General features: G+C 39.0%; 1 protein-coding gene across 9 annotated transcripts in view; it reads left to right on the top strand.

The window, feature by feature from the left end:
* Window positions 1-170: 170 nt before the first annotated feature.
* Window positions 171-19,473, top strand: part of cfap221 (cilia and flagella associated protein 221) — a 118,314-nt gene continuing 99,011 nt past the window's right edge. For 5 of the 9 annotated variants that reach the window (XR_013282260.1, XR_013282262.1, XR_013282261.1 and 2 more), the window contains exons 1-24: window positions 171-352; window positions 615-729; window positions 860-1,010; window positions 1,231-1,331; window positions 1,943-2,029; window positions 2,098-2,193; window positions 2,285-2,385; window positions 2,481-2,584; window positions 3,302-3,461; window positions 3,779-3,887; window positions 4,085-4,214; window positions 4,318-4,405; window positions 4,788-4,875; window positions 4,992-5,081; window positions 6,712-6,807; window positions 7,963-8,050; window positions 8,198-8,289; window positions 11,348-11,425; window positions 11,529-11,843; window positions 11,950-12,035; window positions 12,122-12,194; window positions 12,290-12,387; window positions 14,532-14,624; window positions 14,746-14,819. Coding sequence is in view for 6 of the 9 variants with exons in the window: in XM_077512442.1 (XP_077368568.1) it covers window positions 920-1,010; window positions 1,231-1,331; window positions 1,943-2,029; window positions 2,098-2,193; window positions 2,285-2,385; window positions 2,481-2,584; window positions 3,302-3,461; window positions 3,779-3,887; window positions 4,085-4,214; window positions 4,318-4,405; window positions 4,788-4,875; window positions 4,992-5,081; window positions 6,712-6,807; window positions 7,963-8,050; window positions 8,198-8,289; window positions 11,348-11,425; window positions 11,529-11,843; window positions 11,950-12,035; window positions 12,122-12,194; window positions 12,290-12,387; window positions 14,532-14,624; window positions 14,746-14,806 (2,325 nt within the window). In the remaining 3 variants the exon portion in view is untranslated. Of the gene's footprint in view, window positions 353-614; window positions 766-859; window positions 1,011-1,230; window positions 1,332-1,942; window positions 2,030-2,097; window positions 2,194-2,284; window positions 2,386-2,480; window positions 2,585-3,301; window positions 3,462-3,778; window positions 3,888-4,084; window positions 4,215-4,317; window positions 4,406-4,787; window positions 4,876-4,991; window positions 5,082-6,711; window positions 6,808-7,962; window positions 8,051-8,197; window positions 8,290-11,347; window positions 11,426-11,528; window positions 11,844-11,949; window positions 12,036-12,121; window positions 12,195-12,289; window positions 12,388-14,531; window positions 14,625-14,745; window positions 15,327-19,473 lie in introns of those variants that run through there. The other 4 variants (XM_077512444.1, XM_077512443.1, XM_077512439.1 and 1 more) reach the window with 4 other exon arrangements.

Below are 19,473 nucleotides of genomic sequence, written 5' to 3'. Positions count from 1 at the left end.
GCATAAATGTTGCAACAAAAAAAGTAAAACACTTTATTTTGAAATGAAAGTTCAAATTTCCTCCGTTTTTATTGTGAACGTCAGAGCGTCTTTACAGCCGTCGGTGAACACAAGAGCATTCGAGCGCCATTGGTCCACGTGACTTTTAATGCCAACCCCTAGAGCTAGACTGTAACCTTGGTAACGGCGGTGTTTGTTACATGCCGTGAGCAAAAAAAAGGTGCCAAATTAAAAACCTGCCAATTAAAAAAGGCTGGGATTATATTTGGCGTGGAAGACAACAAATGGTCGAGCCAAGATGGAGCCGTCGTAGGTGGTCGTGTTTTCACCTGCGCAACATTGAGGAAACAATGTGAGCAAAGCATGGTAAACTATGTGGTTATGAGAATGTAATGAATGGAATGCGTTACGAAGGACCAGCGTCGGGGCTTTGACGTTGACAGAGACAGTACGTTCAATATAAATATATCATTGTTTTTATTTATATCAATAAAGTTAGCTAAGTTACGTGTGTATTTGTTTTGTCTTCCCATGAGAAGATGACAAACGGGTTAAAATGGCGCCAGTCAAACCGGGTAGAAGATATAATGAAATTCAATGTTTCCACTATTCAGGTTCGCAGGGACTTGGAGTCTATCCCATGCAGACGACACTCTGGACTGCTCGACCAGTCAGTCACTGGGCACACATAAAACGGTCACTGAGTGGGAACTGAGCCCAGGCCGTTAGGCGAGTGAACCACTACACTATCAGTGGCCAATTATGGTATCATTGCAGGGTTGGGAGTGGCCCTATTCCTTAGTCGCACATTTGAGAGACTTCTTTCATCTTATAAAATACTTTCTTGTCTTATTTACAGATCTCCAGCTGCTTGTCATTGGTCTTGCACAGCTGCTACTGACCCGTGACTCCCTGGAGGATGGCCGTCTCTGCTCCCCTGATGCCACTGCCTCTGGCCCAGTTGGTGGAGGATGGAAGAAGCAGCGTGCCGAACCATCTATTGGAGTCCAGTACATATTGAGCAGCATGATGGCTGCATTTATTAATTGTCTATTTCTCAATTAATTACATTTATTCCACCATGCATAAATGTGTTAACTAAAGAAAAGGAAATCTATTTGGTATATAATTCAAAATAATATACTGTATATATATATATATATATATATATATATATATATATATATATATATATATATATATATATATATATATATTTTACCCATATAGAAATCTATGTCAAAGAGAAGAGCAATGGCCTAATCCAAGTGGATCCTTCTGAACTTCATTTCAGTGGCTTCAAGCTAGAGAAGGACTATGTGAAGAGCGTGGTGAGAAAAATATCACTCTAATCTGAATATTCTTAAATTTACATGATAAATTATCCATGTGTTATTTTTATTAATATGTCTTAATCACGGACTTGGGTTTGAGTCCAGGCCTTCCTGGGGGTAGTTTGCATGTACTCCCCCGTGCCTGTGTGGGAGAACGGGTCTTCTCCGGGTACCCCGGTCTCCTCCCACATTCCAGAAACATGCATGGCAGGTTAATTAGGCGCTCTGAATTGTCCCTAGGTGTGCTTGTGCGTGTGGATGGTTGTTGTGCCCTGCGATTGGCTGGCAACCAGTTCAGAGTGTACCCCGCCTACTGCCCAAAGCCAGCTGAGATAGGCTCCAGCACCCCCTGCGACCCTTGTGAGGAATAAGCAGTCAAGAAAATGGATGGATGGATGGATGTCTTCATCGCAAGTAAAAATAAATGACAACAATGGAAAATTAGCTCACACTATAAAATACTCTCATTTGGGTTGATGAATGGAGACATGATTTTCCATCATATACTATATGCTTATGAATGTGGCTGTAAGCATCAAGAGTGTCTAAATGATTCTCTGGAGTGCGCATGATGAATTTGAAATGAAACCCTTTTCCCTCCTCCTCAGAAACTCATCAACATCTCATCGAGAGTGCTAAATATTCACATCATCCCCACGCAAACCAAGCATTTCCGAACAAACTACGCCAAAAAGGTATGTTTGGACCTCAGTAAGTTTAATAGTCACCTTTGTCCGTATTGACTGATCTGACTTCCCTCAAGTGTCGTCTCATTCCTGGCCTCGCCTACACAGTGAAGGTCAAATTCTGTCCCCGCGAGTGGACCCGTGTCTCCGACTGTATTCGGGTTCACTGTGAGGTAAGTTGCCAACTGATCTTCTCGTGGCGGTTGTCTGCGTGTTTTCATGGCCTGTGCCACGTCTGGTCTTATGCTCTCTACTCATTATTAGGATGATGAGAACCTTTTAATTCCAGTTCACGCTTACCCTGCTACCGCTCATGTGCATATCCCAACACGTGTTGACCTACCAGCTGCACCACTCGGACAGAGGTGTGTGTTTGCTTGCGTGTGTGAGTATTAATCTTTGCAAGGCATTTATTCCTTACAAGCAAGAAGAATCTAATGTTGTAATACATGACCTGTAGTGTTAGCCACATCATTCCATTGAGCTGCAGATCTCCCGCTGATTTGGAGTTTGAAGTGGACCTTATTCAGCCACACGAGGCCTTTTCCATCCACCCACTCACAGGTATAGGAATAACTTGATGACATTTGTGTAACCTGTCTGCCTGCTTCCCTCAGCTCAGCACAGTTAACACAACCTTTCTGGAGTGCAGCTATGCTGTGTTTTCTCCAAAATACTTGGTTGTCTGTTGTGTATTTAATAAATCATGGCTGAGGAAGCCGCACTTTCCACGCGTTAATCTTGTCCATGCTCTGGGAAGCATCAGCACTTGAGTTTGGAATTCTACCAGATGTGTTATAACGTGAGGTTATTTCTGTTGCTTTGAAAACTCTTTGGTTTCTAGTAGTGTTGTTCCGATACCAATACTAGTATCGGCAGAGGTGCCGATTCTGCATTAAAACAGTGGTATCGGTATCGGTGACTATTCACAAGTAACATGCCGGTACCATTAATTCCAACGCTAATATCGGATTTTGGATGCAGCATCTTGTGTCTTGCTGGTGCATGACATTCACTGGTATGTGACATGTTCACTGCATGCCGATCTAAGCTATCCTATTGGCCCTTGAATGCTCTGAACCAATGCCAGGACAGCTTTATCATGTTGAGGAAAAAAAAACATCTTCAGTATCGGTATGGTATCGGCATCGGCTGATACTGCAAAGCTGGGTATCGGTATCGGGAGCCAAAAAATGGTATCGGAACTACACTAGTTTCTAGTTGGATTTTGTGCATCTCATCATCAACATCCTCAATTTTGACCATTATTATGATTTTCAGGTGTGATCCCAGCCAATGGTCAATCAAAGATCACCATTACCTTCAGACCCTGCCGCTATGAGACTAGTCAGGTTACTGTTCGGCTGCTCATCTCACAATTCAACACCAAATCCTACCTATGTACTGTTACGGGAAGCTCCGCCCCTCTTCTTGCGTTCAGGTATTAGCAGAATAAGTTGGAGAGATTCACTCGAGTACCAAATAAATGCATCAGCAGGACAGAAATAAGACTGCCTTGTGCGACTTAAGCTGTGTGCTCATGAGAAAGAGGATGCTATCCATCATATGCGAGCGCTTCATCCACAACACTACCCTTGATGTTATACCAGCCTAAAAGTTCATATTTCACAGTAGCTGATGCAATTATTCCAAAATGTTCAGCACTTGAACCGAATACTACAGTAGAAGTACACATTTTTTTTAACAGCGTATTAGCTTTTTAATATTTGTAATGTTTATTTCACCTGTCTGGCCAAGGGAGCGTGCTCTCCAGGATACACCTGCCAAAAGTAAAGGATCTTTACCAGCCATCCGAGTCCAAAGTCCAGTCAAACAAAAAATTGCCAAGGATGTCGTCAAACCCAAGGTACTGCATGAGAAGTCTCACTTTCATCCATTTGGGAATTTTCCATGCATCGTGATTCTGTGACGTTAGAGCAGAGCTGCTGATTTATGTATTTTATGATATAGTACTGTATAATGTCTAAGTAGCAATGTAATTTCCCCTCCGATGCGCCAGACACATTTTTCCACACTTCATGCTTCACATGCTGTAACCTGCAGGGTGCCTTAGGATGTCCAACTGGGAGCAAGCCAGCACCAAAGCCACTTGTGGATGCCGCCACCCACGCAGGGGTGGCAAAGATGTTGCAGAAGGACAGCAGCAAACTTGGTGTTGAACACCCGAGTGTGGGTATGTGCGTGCCACTTTACCCCTGCCGCTGTGTGGACGTTGGATTCATTGTCAGCCTAAGGCGCCACCCCACCTTATTTATTTTTATTTTTATCCTTGTTAGGTTTGCAGAACAGGCAGAAGAAGGAGGCTGTTTTTCTAAAAAGGGTTCAACAAAATGTTAAAGAAGAGCAAATCAACCGCCTGAAATTGTAGGTTCAATCATAACTCTTTACATTTTTTTCCCGAATTGAGCTTAGCTGTTTAATCATTGCATTCATTTTTGTGTTATTTCAAATGAATCTCTGCCTTATCCACTTTAGACATTGAGGCTTTGGGAAACACCCACAGTTAAAAGCTAAACACTCAGTCAGGCCATGTCATCCAACATCATTGATGTCTGGTTTTCTCCACGAATAGACAAAAATTGCAACATAATCCTAAATCTTGTAGAAAATGACCCCAGCAGAGTGAAAAATTTATTAAGGGAAAATTTCAACTCCATATTTTATTCCATTTTCACTTCCTGTCAGTGTAGTAGTCTACTATACCTATGATTTTGTTTGTGACTCATGAATGTAATATCGCCACTAGACAAGTCCACCTGGGTAAAGATCCTGTGTCAGGGTCGACCAGGCGACAAGTACTGGCGGACAGACTGATTGCATTACAACAGTACAAGGTATAATAATATACTTCAACTACATACATTTGCACCATTTCTGAACAGTTGATTGGAGCAGTGTTTCACCTGACTCTATATGTTACACAATACATTAATGTCATGACTATTTGTAGGTCAGGAAGGGAGATGTCAGGCGAGAGGAAGACTTTACCAGTGGACCACCAAAACTCTACTCAGTACGACTAATTTGTGATGCAGGACAGGTAAACATGGCATGCTAACACAAATGGTGGCTTTGGAGGAAAAAAAAAAAAAAAATGGTGGCTTTGCACAAAGGCTACTTTACAAATGGGCCCCTCTCACATCAAAACATAATTGCTGGTCGGGGGAATCTATTTTCACATTTATTTCTGTTTGTTGACATCAGAGGAAATGCTTTTGCATGAACTCAATGGGCCACACCAATCTGTGATTCATCAAAATCTTTGTACCGTATTTTCCGCACTATAAGGCGCACAACAGTATAAGGCGCACCCTCAAGGAATGACATATTGGCAAACTTTTTCCATATATAAGGCGCACCGCATTATAAGGCGCAACTTTAATGAATGACATATTTTAAAACTTTTTCCATATATAAGGCACTACAGTAGAGGCTGGGGTTACGTTATGCATCCATTAGATGGTGCTGCGCTGAAGGAAATGTCAACAAAAGTCAGATAGGTCAGTCAAACTTTATTAATAGATTACAAACCAGCTTTCTGACAACTCCATTCACTCCCAAAATGAATAAACAGATGTTTTATTATTTTCTCTGAGGTAAAGTATTAGACTAGCCATCTAAGATGGCGGGATCTTCTGCGCATGCGCGTCACCGATCGTGCAGGGTCACCGATAGCGTCTTGACAGCGAGACCTGTTGCGGCTCAATATTGATCCATATATAAGGCACACTGGATTATAAGGCGCATGGTCAAATTTTGAAAAAATTGAAGGCTTTTAGGTGTGCCTTATAGTGCGGAAAATACGGTACTTGAATTTGTGCATGTTCTGCAAACGAATTCAGAAGCTCCTCAGACTATGTGTAGGCACAAACAATGATGAATCAGCTTCTTTTTTTTTTTACCCCACGTCAAACACCGTTCTTACACAAATGTATTGGAGCTACATTCTTTATAAAAAATCTTATATATATATATATATATATATATATATATATATATATATATATATATATATATATATATATATATATACATATATATATATATATATATATATATATATATGCTCATGAGTTTTCTAATGTTCTAAATAACCGTGAAGGACACTTATCACTTTTGTATGTCTAAGAGCAAAATGTATACTGTCTGAAGGAATCCGCCGCTGTCTGTGTCAGTTACCACGCAACGAGATGAATGTGTGATTATGCTTTGATTGAGTACCCACAAAAGCTATTGAATCGTTTCGCAATCCATGGTTTCATGTGTTCCATTTGCATTTGTGTTATTTTTTGGAACAATATATTTACAGTTGAGCCCCTCTATTTAGGGCTGGCCCTAAAAATACACAACCTTGTGAAGTCGTCGTAGTAATAGCAGCAATTTTAGGAAAAGTGGATGCCCGTTTATAAGAACATTGGGGCAGCGCTGATCCAAATTCGAGTGCTACAGGCACGAGCCGCCAATTAGAATGCATTCTGAATCATCAACATATGCACGGTGGGACTGAAGAAAATGGGTTGGTACAGACGCGCCATGAACCCCATGGTAATTTTGCATATACGCTCAACTTGAGTAAGAAAATTCCTACGCATTTATTAGTGAATGAGGCCCATTGTCCTGTTGCCATTTAAACATGTGACGCTAACATGCATCTTCTGATCCTCCTCTAGGTCCCCAAGGGAGCCCCATCTTTTCAGTTTCACCCCAGCTTTCAGTGGGCGCTAAAACAGAGGGCCCTAAAACTCTTCCAGCAGGCAGCGCGCAGGGTACGCACACGCACACACACGCACGGTTCCCCTGCAACAATACCGCTGTTGTTCAGTCACATGCTAAATGAAGTGCACGTTTCCTGGCTACGGAGCATTCAATCAAAGTACCTTAGACTTAGACTTAGACTTGACTTTATTGACCCCTTTGGGTTGGCTCCCTCTGGGAAATTTACATGTCCAGCAGCAATGAGAACAAATAATAAAATAAAAAATAATTCAATCAATTAGGGGTGTTAAAAAAAATCGATTAGGCAATATATCGCGATATTACATTGTGCAATTCTTGAATCGATTCAATAGGCGGCCGAATCGATTTTTAAACATCCATTTTTGATAGAAAAATATTCACCAAAACGTCTAAGGGTTCACACCTTAACCATGAAATAATGTTATATTAATGGAACATTAAGCCTTAATATTTTATTTCAATGCTGTTCAAACATGAAACAGATTACAACCTGTTATAAGACTAAATTTTCAGATAAATAAATACATTTTCATACAAATATTACACTGTACAATTTTATCGATTGGTATTTTCTAAATTTCAATTAAAAAATTGCAACAATCGACTTATAAATTCGTATCGGGATTAATCGGTATTGAATCGAATCGTGACCTATGAATCGTGATGCGAACCGAATCATCAGGTACTAGGCAATTCACACCCCTACAATCAATCAATAAATAAGGTTATTACACCAGAGATTGAATTAATAATAACAATAATAATAATAAAATGAAAATTAAAAATTCAATCAATCAACACCTGTAATAATAATGGTAACGGCACATGCAATTTTCAAAGATGGCCAGCTCCTACATATAAGACAATCATTAAAATGCATTAATATCATGGAGAAATTAATTTAAAAAAAATGTTCAAATTATTAATGTCAAGATAACCTCTATGTGCCTCTTCAGCAAAATGGTGCTTTCTTGTGCCGAGCCCCACCATTCACGTAGTTTAATTAAAATCTGTACTTTGTGCGCAGTCCTTCATAATTAGAGTGATAATCTCTTATGGATGTACTTTTAGAACAATGAAAAAAAAAAGAGGTTTAAAATAAATGTTCTTTTCCTAATGTAGTTTTCACTATAAGGAACCCCCCAACACGTTAAATGTTGCCTGATGCTGTGCTCCCCTCACAGGTTGTGATGCAATGTCGCATGAAGCGGACCCTGGCCTTGTGGAGGAATCTACCAGACGCTGCGGCAGGCTTGCTCTCGGCCAATAAAGGTCTTTATCACCCTTGAGCGCTCCCTTGAAGCAAATGTCCATACCCCCAAAACAGCTATTTGAGGCACTGCATGCATTGGTCCATGATGCGAATGTGACCCTCCGTGTCCGTAGAAGTTCATTTCTGTCGTTTTATGTTTGTCTCAGTCGAAGAGGAGGAGGCGTGTGTTATGAAGATCTCCCCAGAAAGAATCTTTCCATCTTCCTTCCCACTTTTCTCAGATGAAGCTGATCCGCTGGTTAGTACTTTTTGGTACTGGAAATGCAAATTAATTTGGAGTGGCATTACATAAATCTGCTGAGGTGTTTTACATTTTATATGGTGGTATGGTGGCAGAGTATCAAAACACATTAGTGTAATGTGTAAGGGTGTGCTCAAAAAATCGATACGGCAATATATCGTTGCGGGCGTCATTACAATACATGTATCGATACGGAGGCTTTAGAATCGATATTGCTCGTTAACTTTAAATAGGCAGTTAATGTTTGCCTTTGCAGCTTGCATTGTACCTAAATAAATAAAAAACAGCAGCGTCTTTGAAATTAATTGCCTTCAATTAATGCAAAAATAGCTCACCAGTGATTGGACATTGTGCCTTGCTAAGAAAAAGGAAAGCAGAGGAAGAATATCAACATTTATTTACTTATAAACTTAACATGGCACGTGTCTTAATGTGCCAAGTTTCATATATTTTGTTTAAAAACGAGATAGAATGTGTTACATTAAAAAAAATGCTGTTTTTATTTGCCTAAATATTTCAAATAAGCCCATTTTAGAGCTTTAATTTTAATACTTTGATATTTTTGCTCATATCGGCTCATGCATATTAATACATTTTCCCCGTGTGTCTGTGAAAACTGCTCCTTGCTCTGCAGTGCGTACACATTTAAACCAGGCATGGCGCTTGGTGGTAAACCAGAAAGAGCTGCAAACAAAAACACTTTTGTCAGTCAGAATAACAAACATATCCTTTAGGTATACATATAACTGTTATTATAAAATGCTAGTAAATTAATGTAATATGTCGTTATACGTATCGCCTTGAAAATCAAGTATTGGGATACAAATGTATCGTGATACGTATCGTATCGTGACCCCTGTATCGTGATACGATACGTATCGTATCGTGATACTGGCGGCAATACCCAGCCCTAGTAATGTGACAGTGTGGAAGTATACCACAAGTATGTGGCAGTATGGCAGAGCTAATTATCTGCGCCACAGAATCACGTTTGGGGTCATCCAGTCGGGTGGGCGGAAAGTAACTCCGCCCCTGCATGTACTTTACGCACTTGTCTTGTCATGGAGAGGCCCACTCACAGTTGAACTCAGGCGCTTTGGTGATAATCCCTCTTACTTAGTCTCACAGAGCTTTCCGATCTGACATTTCAGAACTTGAAACACTGAACAATGTGACTTTTTCAAGCTTGTCTGAAGATGAGCTTGAGGTATAACATGACTGATGTATGTAGTGATTCCTTGGCCCACCTGCCTTGAAATGATGGTGGTGAACATGTAAACATGACCAAATTTGTTCAAGCCCTGACCGGTATTTGGCCTTGGATTGTAAACTGTCACGTTTCCCTTTTGCTTGAGTTTATCAGATGATTCACGAGGCTTGCAACATTTGCGGACACAGTCACGCTAGTGTCCTGTTTTTCATGCTGCATTCACATAACCTAAAAAAATGAGTGTGGAGGGTGGGGGAACTCCTTTAAAGTACCAATAGCTGCAGACCTATAGGATTTGAAACTAGCAGTACTGCAAGCTTAGTCTCAATAGCTTCATTCATGTAGATATCTAATTAGCTCATTAACTTGTCAGAACTGCTGATTATGAAGTTAATGCTCAATAAAGACCAATTAGATATGTTTCTACGTTACACATTTCTCCTTGTCAAGCAGCTGGATTATGACGGTAGGCAGCCAATCCTAACGCAAACAATAAAATGACCTAACTTCTCTTGTCCAAATAAATGTGATGAGCGCACCTTTATTGGACAAGTGAATAATGTTGAGGAGCCTTCCTCGAGCCAAGTGTTTCAAAGCGGCAAAGAATTTTACGATACTAATGGGAGTGTGTGGAAATCAATATTAGAGGGAAGAGTGCGTTCACACATACCGGTAACTTAGATGTACGTCTGACTGACGTATGCTTTGTTGAATCACTGAAGAAGACAACGATAGAGTTATTTTATGCTATTGAGGGTTACATTATTTTCCAATTCATGACAAAATGATTGGACCAATTGATCAGTTCATCATCGTTTCCGTCTCGTCAACCACAAACTGATTGTTTTGACCTTTGAGAAGACTTGTGTCTAGCATACTTTTGCTTTAATGTTGCTCTCCATAGGCCTAACTGAACTCAGTATGAGCAGAAATTTCAGTTGGAACTGTTATTAATTTTGGAAAAATTCACATTTAAAGAGCCAACAATTGACATCCATTTCGAATTTGAAGGTCATTAATAGGACAACTGAAAAAATGTACATCCTTTATAAATTTCTTGACCCAAATATTCTTGAAAACCATGTATTATGCAAAACTGTGGGTCAAACACAAAAAGATCATTTCCAGGTTTTATCTGAAGGTCGACATTTTATATAGGGATGTTCGATACCACTTTTTTTCAGACCGATACCGATACTCAGACCCTCAGTACTCACCGATACGGATACCAACTGCCGATACCAGTAGTACATTTTGACAAATTAAAAAAAATCACTAAAAGATATTTTTAAACAAATATGTTTCCTTTAATCTTGACAAAAAAAACAAAAACAAAAAAAAACAGCACAGTCACTCTTCAATAATCTTAACGCTCAAAATAAAACACAAAAATGCTCTTTTAGTTTAAGATTCACAATTTTGAAGTATTTCCAAACCGGTGAAGTTTTGGTGAAAAACTGCTGCAAGCTAGCGCCAGCTACAGGCAAGGAGGACTCACTTAACGTCTTCCCCCTCTGCCATCGGTCGCTTGTACTCGTCTGCGTCACGAGTACTTGAAAAAAGGCTGGTATCGGCCCGATACCGATACTGGTATCGGTACTCGCCCATCCCTAATTTTATATATAGGTCGCTCACAAAATGTCCCTACATGTTTGTGACGAGGAACCCGGCTAATTCTTGTTCTTTAACCTTTATAGGTGGCAAATAGGCCTACAAAACAAAGAAAAAAAAGAGAAATGAACATTTGCTCTCCACATTCACTGAACCGCTACAGATGAGCCCTGCAGAGAGAGGAAAGTGCTTTGCTTCTTATTTGTGCAAATGGCGTCTGCTTTTGGTTTGCAGGCTCTTGACTTTTCTGCTTTGCCTGTGGACGCTGTTGATGTGAGGGTGACAACACATGTTCCCACCTTCAAGCTCCAAGTCGGTGCAGCATCGAAGCATCCCTCACGTCTCCATGGCAACTCATTGTGTGTTGTTACTCATGTATTTGTTACTCTATTTTATATTATTGTCTGCCATTTAGGTTCCTCAGTACTACAAGCTGATGGGCTACCAGCCCGTGTCAGCCTGGGAAGCCTTCAATGCCTTCGTTCCCACTACCTTAGCACGGCCACTTCGCACTGGAGATCCGGTAAAGTTACAGCACAATGATCAGCAACTGTCATCCATGATTGTTGTATTTACTATGTATTGTTTCTTATTTTTTTTTCTCCCCCAGGAGGCTGGTTCCCAGTCACCCATACCAGAGGAGGAGGACGAGCAAGATGCAAGTGATCTGAACTTTGCTCTCCCAAGCACTCTCCTTCGACCCATTCACGCACACCCACTCAGAATCTTCGTAAGGGATTTTTTTTTCTTTTAATTCATTGATAATTAATGGATGGTTATTATTAGCAGTGTTGCTGAGTACATGGGTTTTGGCATATTTTTCCTGTGTGCTGCAGAACCCAGCTCCTGGTCTCCAGGCCTACAAGCCAACCCCCAAATACCTCGAAAGCGATGTGGACTTTCACCTCTGTCCATTGCCTCGGTAAATGATTCCATCAATCTTCCAGGATATGGACCTGATTATTGATGACATTACTATACGGTGTAATCTTTGCACTCTGTGTGTAGTTATTCATCACCTGAGGGCCACACAAGTGGGATGGTGTCACAAACCGTACAAATGCAGACTCAGGGCCCAAAGGTAACTTAATTGCCTATATATATATTTTTTGTTTGTATTTTTTAAGTGAAACCATCTCAAATATATCACTGATAAGCTTCCTTTCTCTGTAATAGGGAGCGATCACAGGGTTGAAGACGTGGGACAATTTTGATTTGGTTACCGCAACATGTGTGTCCAGACAGGCTACTCTAACCAGCAACATCCTGCACGGGTAGGTAACCGAGCCTCCAGCGGGATTGGATAATACCAGCATCAGTAACATTAACAAGTGATAACATCATTCTACGGCCGTAATGTCTCCAAATTAACAGTTTTTTGTTTTTGTTTTTTTGAAGGGGGTGGGGGTTCGAAAAGTCGTCACATTGTATAAGCTGTTACCTGGTAATTAGGGATTGTTTAAAAAAAAAACAAAAAACGAACAACCACTCACACTACAAAATATATATATGTGTACATAAATACCAGTAAATACATTTGTATTTATTTTTTTAATTATATTTTTTATATCCATTTTTATTTTCACTTTTAGTCATTTATTTATTTATTTAGCAATTTATTTATTCATTTATTTAATTTGAATTTTGGCAGTTTTGGTCCTCCATACGCATGTCTTGTATTCTGACGCCAATCCTTTCTTCCCTCCTCATCCTGCGTACACGTGCACTCAAGTAAAAACAACAACAACAACAACAATTGAAGCCAATTAACTTCAAAGAGGCTTCTCATTCACAACCCTCAGCATCATAAATGCCTATTTACAATTGAATGTGTAATATCGATTCTGATGCCTCTGTATCAATATGTGTATTTTATTGAGGCCTGCAATGAGAAATTGCCGTTTGGATTTTTTGAGCACACCCCTAGATGTGACGTAGGTCACCTTGGATGTCGTGCCCCATCTTGGCCTTATCGATCGCTATGAGCTACTGCACATGTCAATCTTTTAATGAGAGTCAATGGGTAAAACGTGTGCACCCCAGACCAGAAGTGTGTCATGATTTCATGACCTTTACTCATCATTTATTACAGGGGTGTCCAAACTTTTTCATTTGAGGGCCACGTACAGAAAATAAGGAGGACGCAAGGGCCACATAATGTTATGAAGAGAAATTGTGTTTAGTCCTAAAAATTGTACAAATAATTTATTTGTCCTTTTGCATATTTATAAAAATGGTACAGTATATAAACAAATTTATTTGTAATATGGCAATAGGGTTATTGTAGTTTTGGAATTTTTCATTTTAGTTTTTATTTTGTTTTGAGTTTTGTTTTTTTAAATTTAGTTAGTTTTAATTAGTTTTCAGTGTGGCTCTGTTAGTTTTTATTTTTAGTTTTAGTTCTTTAATAAATGCTTAGTTTTAGTTTAGTTAGTTTCAGTATTAGTTTTTTTTTTTTTTTTTTTTTAAACATGTATTACTTGTGCACAATATTTAAAAAACACCATGGTTGCAACGTCATTATTCCGGTTTATATCAAAATAAATCTACTAAAAATCACATTTAAAATCATCCCCAAAGGCTCATTAAAAGGTAAATTAATTACCAAAGACTAAAACGAAGGACATTTTTGCTATAATTATAGTTAGTTTTATTTTTTTTAAGTTAGTTTTGTAAACATAAAATGTAGTTTGTTAATTTTCCTTTTTTTAAAAAAGCATCTTGGTTTTTATTTTATTTCGTTAACAAAATTGTAGTTTTGAATTTTAGTTTTTTTTCGTTAATTTTAGTTAACTAAAATAATCTTTAATAACACCTGTGTGTTTTTTTTTTAACTGAGTCAAATGCCATTTTTAGCATATGTCGCGGGCCACTAAAAAATGGATGGCGGGCCGCAAATGGCCCCCGGGCCGTAGTTTGGACACCGCTGATTTATTTTATATATACTTTTATCCTGCTTACTTCATGTAGGTATACATTTATCCGGAAATATGTTCATTGTATTAGGAATATTTTATTTTTATTATCAGTCTTTGAATAATGTGGTGACTCTGACCACCACAATTTATGGCACATGTCCTCTCATGATACAAACATGTTACATTATACAGATCACTTATTATTATTATTTTAACAGTTTTTCCATAATAGAAATTCAAAAAATGCCTCACTTAACTGAACTTTCCTGCTTAGTGGAAATGCATGTGAAGAGGCATCAAGTATAACACTTTTATTGAGTTTAGCCATCCCTCACTCAAAGTGCTTTCAGGCAATTGTAGTTTTATCTTTGCTGTTCAAACGCAGCTGTTGGAAGTCCTTTCATCTGAGTGAGGCCGAGTGGAAATGTCCTCTCTTCTGTCACGTATGGTCCAGCTCTGCTGCATCAATCAGCGTGTGTTTTTTTGTGTATGTCCTCCAGTTCTGCTGACTATAACAAAGACATCTTTCCTGTCACATCGCCTGCTGCCTTCGCCCAGCCTCCTGATTATCTCTCGGGATGTACAGACAAAAGGTACCTCGCTAGTGATGGATTGCAGTCTGATGCCTTATTTTTGCCTTTTTATCTTCATGTACGAATGTCTGCTCGCTACAGCCAATATATTGACCATAAGTGTATATTTGTCCGCATGCAGGTGTGAAGTGACACTAACCCCGGAGATGATCAAGAAAGATTTCCTTTCTGGTTTCCAGTGACAACCTTCCACAGGTAGAGCAGCTGGTGACTCTTCTAACATGATTTATTTCATGTCCAAGCCACAAAGACATCCTTTGAACGCAACGGGATTTCTTCCTGGACTATAAATAGCCTGGATGTTAAAAGTGCAGGCATTCAATTTTACAGATACTTCCAGGAATGGCCAATAGGCATATTGTGTCTCTTTTGGATAAACCAAACATTGATAACGCAAATGAAGTCAATGACTTTTAAATCCTCCTCGTTCTTCTAGAGGGCTGAAACACGCAACATAATGTTGTTGTTGTTGTTGTTGCAGAGAAACATACAAATATGTGGCAAACACAAAACAGTATGACATTTAAATATTTAATTGATAGTATACCAATTTCAGCCATAACATTTTAACTCATAGTGGGACGAGCAAAGCGCTGTTGCTTGAAGACCCAGTGATCATCACAAGACTGTGACGAAAACACATACACTTTTTGCACACTTTTCCAACAATAAATACAAATATACTTTTGTCTTGAGTTTGAGTTTAAATAACGTCTCTATTCTTGCAACAACACAGGTTATTTCTGCATGAAAGGGCTGGGTGTTCCATTAAGTACCTATTCTCACCCCTAGAGGGAACTCCAACTCAATTAGAGACCCCAAAGAACAGTAAGCATCGGCATAAATTCCTTTGCCATTTGCTTACATCCACGCGCTAAACCCTTTGGCAGAGATTCACTTCACTCAATTGACGGTGGAAGCTATGAAGTAAAACTCACTTGAGAAACCTGTGATATTATTAACAATCATGCAGCCATATCTTGACTCGGCTGCACCTGACATATTGTACGTGTTCAAAGACAAGAAAGTCGACGTGCATATTTCATGAAAACCACAGCAATGTCATAGAATTGTGTCATGACAGATATAAGCAAAAGAGAGGAACAATAATAGTCGGTCGGTATAATTAATTCACACCGCTGCAAGCATCTAGTAATAGTCAATATTTTATGGCTATTTTTGCTGTCACCCTCAATAGTGGAATGTGCATTTTATCAATTGAATCAGCACATACCACAGCATGTGTTGCTGTAATCTGCCACCATTCGTTTTCCCATCCTGATTGAAAACAGGTATGCAACCAATCCTCACTTATCCCAAATAACACTAATCTTTCTTGAATACAACCATCCATCTATTTTCTATGCCACTTATTCTGTTCCGTGTCGCAGGGAAGCTGGAGTCTATCCCAGCTGAGACATGGGGTTAACCCTGGACTGATCACCTGTCAGGCACAGGACCGACAGAGACAGACAACCATTGAAACCTGTAAATAATTGACAGTCTTAAATTAATTACATTTTTGGACTTTCTGTGGATGCTGGTGTATCCGGAGATAACCTAACACAAGCACAGAAAGAACATACACGCTTCCTTCCTCCAACAAAATAAGTACAGTCAAGCATTATGGAGAGCAGCCCTGCATCTCTTTTCTGGATTCTGTTTTGTGTTATGACAAAATCTGGACCCCATGTTGTCTTTACCGCAAGGCAGCAGATTGGCTGAAATTGTGCCACAAAAACTACATTTCTTCAGTAAATTGAGTTCAAGTGTCAGCACTGCGCGGATGGTGTTGTTCATGTCACTTCTCCGTGTAGCTTTAACAACACGACAAGGATGAAGCTGTAACCGCCGCTGCTTTTACACGCCTACTCAGAACAACAAAAGGCAACCAAACCAAAGGCTTTGCCCAAAAAAACAAAAAAACAAAAAAAAACATTGAACTGTGACGTCAATCACAGCATTCCAAAGATTCTCCTTGATCCAACCAATGGTGCGTCAAATAGGACATTATGGCTTGAAGTTAAGAAAGATGAGTGATTTTAAACAGGTAGGATTAAACTGACTTTAATAAAATCTCCCAAGCACGTGGGAAAATGTGTTACAGTCTGATAAACGCAAGGTTGAACTTGTTTGTCAATCGTTAAAGGTATGGATAGCACAAGCAAAACACTGCTCATTACCAAAAGAACACCATTGCTACAGTGAAGTACGGTGGTGGTCTTCAGCTGGCTGGAAGTGGTTGAGGGAACTATGTACAGTTTGAAATTTTTCCTTCAGGCTTCACTAGAAAGCAATAAAGAAAAAAAAAAAACATTTGGAACGCCTACTAAGAACGACTGCACTTAATGCCGCATTCGAAAATGGTCGGAAGTCGGAAATATCCGAGTTCAAACCAGGAAGTGCGTCCGGGAACACCCACTAGCGAAGTCGGAAAAAAACCAAGGGCCCCGACTTCACCCGTGGACTACAATGTGACGTCACTCTGAATGGCAAAACACAATTCACTCGAGTAAAACTAGATAGCTTTCTTCATTCATATTCACCATAACTTCATGTAACGCAACGTACGTGACAGTATTGCCGCTATATCCCTGCATGAAATTATACGGTAAACTATGGAATGCTTATGAAATAAGATTAAAACAATAAATGAAGCAAAATTGCAAAAAGATAAGTTTTCTGGAGGTCAAAATGTGTTTTGAGGACCAAAATAAAAAACAATTTATCACTATCCGACATTTTGATTGTTTAACTTTCACCTCGAACGCTTTGAGGTCGGAACTGGGAAGTTTCAACTCAGATGTTTCCGACTTCCGATCATCCTCGAATGCAGCATTACACCAACACGAGACATGACGAAACCTCCTGAGGGCACTGATTGGTTGACCCACGAGGGAGGGCAGGCAAACACAGGTGACCACATAAAGCTTGACGAGAGAGAGAGAGAGAGAGAAGAGAGAGAGAGAGAGAGAGAGAGAGAGAGAGAGAGAGAGAGAGAGAGAGAGAGAGAGCGAGAGAGAGCGAGAGAGAGAGAGAGAGAAGGGGTGTGGGGTGTGTGTGTGGTGGGGCGGGGTTTATACTGTAATAAATTGTGCAGACCACAAAAGTCAAAATCAAAACTCAAGACTATTGCGAAACAGCTATTATAAATATTTTATACTACATATTTAAATCTGATACTCAACGCAACTTTATGTACCAAGCACTTTAAAACAAATCATCGCTGCATACAAAGTGCTGTACAAGGAATGAAAATCAGTCATGCAGTAGTCAGGTAAAACAAAATAACACAAAATTAATTTATAAATATCATAAGTAGTTAAATAAAAGAATGAATCAAATTAATCATAAAATAACACAACAAGATGGTAAGTGAATAAACAAATAAAAAAGAAACATTAAATTCATAACACAAAATACAGCAGACAACCACAAAGCACCGAAACCAGGCTATGTCTCAAGCTGAGTCAAAAACCGACAAGGTAGGTTTGAAGACTGTTTTTTAAAAGCAGATAGAAAGGGAGATTGCCTAATATTTAATGGAAGTTCTTCCAAAGCGAGGGGCCGGCATCTGGAAACGCTAAATCCCCTCTGAGCTGACGCTAAGTCCGTGGGACCTCCAGTCGTGTCTGGTCCGCTGACCGGCATGTGCGTAGGGGTGGAGGAACTCAGTGAGGTCAGGTGGGGCGAGACCATCTCGAGATTTGGAGACAAATAGAAGAACCTTAAAATGAGCTCTAAATTAAAATTAAAAAAAAAAAAAAAAAAAAAAAAAATCAAGAAAAAAATGAACTAAAATGAATAAATAAATAAAAAATAAAACACCATCAGTGACCAAAAGACAAATAATTCCTGTAAACCATTTATTAACCTGTTCTGTTAATTGTCTGCCTTGTCCAAATAAAGGTTTGTTAACTAGTTGTGCATTCAGAAAAGTTTGGCTTATGTCAGCCTACAGAACCTGTGACGTCATGGTGAAAAATATCCTACTCTATGTAGAAACTTTGTTGCTGTTGGTTTTATTTTAATATTCTCACAAAAATGAGTACACATCCTCACATTTTTGCCAACATTTTATTGTACTTGTATATATTTATGGCACATCGCCGAAGACATGACACTTTGCTATAGTGTAAAGCAGTCAGTGTACAGCTTGTAAACAGTGTACATTTACTGTCCCTTCAATATAAGTCAACACACAGTCATAAATGTCTAAACTGCTGGCAATAAAAGACGTTATTTGTTGAGAAATGATCAAATTGTTCCCAAAGTGTCAATATTGTGTGTGGCACTACTATTTTCCAGCAATGCCTTTGACCCTGTCATAAGCATAAAGTTCACCAGAGCACTCACTGGTTGTGCTGGAATCCTCTTTCGCACTCCTATGACAACATCACAGAGGCAAGTGGGATGCTTGAGACATCACGATGGCACACAAGTGTACCAAATACAAATAAATGTACACAACCTTCACTCACAGACTAGCCAACAAGTACTTAAGATTTATGTTTTTTTTACATAATAAAACCTAACAAATAAACCTTATGATACATATTAATTAGTCTAATAAAGCCTATTAATTTTAAATGCATAATTCTCAGGTTTATGTATTTAGTATTAATAAAGTATAATTGCGTTTGTTTTTTTGTTGTTGTTTTTTTTTTTTAATGTTTTTTGGATGTCTGCATTCAGTTTCATTCCAAAAACATAAAAATGAAAAAAAAAAAAATGCTATTCAATGTGCATGTACGTAACCTGAGTATTATGCAATTCAAACAATATACTTTATGTATTTTAAATAAATACTCCCATTATTATTAATTTTGAGTAATTATACTTTATTAAT

Source organism: Festucalex cinctus, chromosome 2 (assembly GCF_051991245.1).
Source record: "Festucalex cinctus isolate MCC-2025b chromosome 2, RoL_Fcin_1.0, whole genome shotgun sequence".
Lineage (NCBI taxonomy): Eukaryota > Metazoa > Chordata > Actinopteri > Syngnathiformes > Syngnathidae > Festucalex > Festucalex cinctus.
The sequence above is the reverse complement of the archived record's forward strand: the minus strand, read 5'-3'. Positions and strand labels throughout refer to the sequence as shown.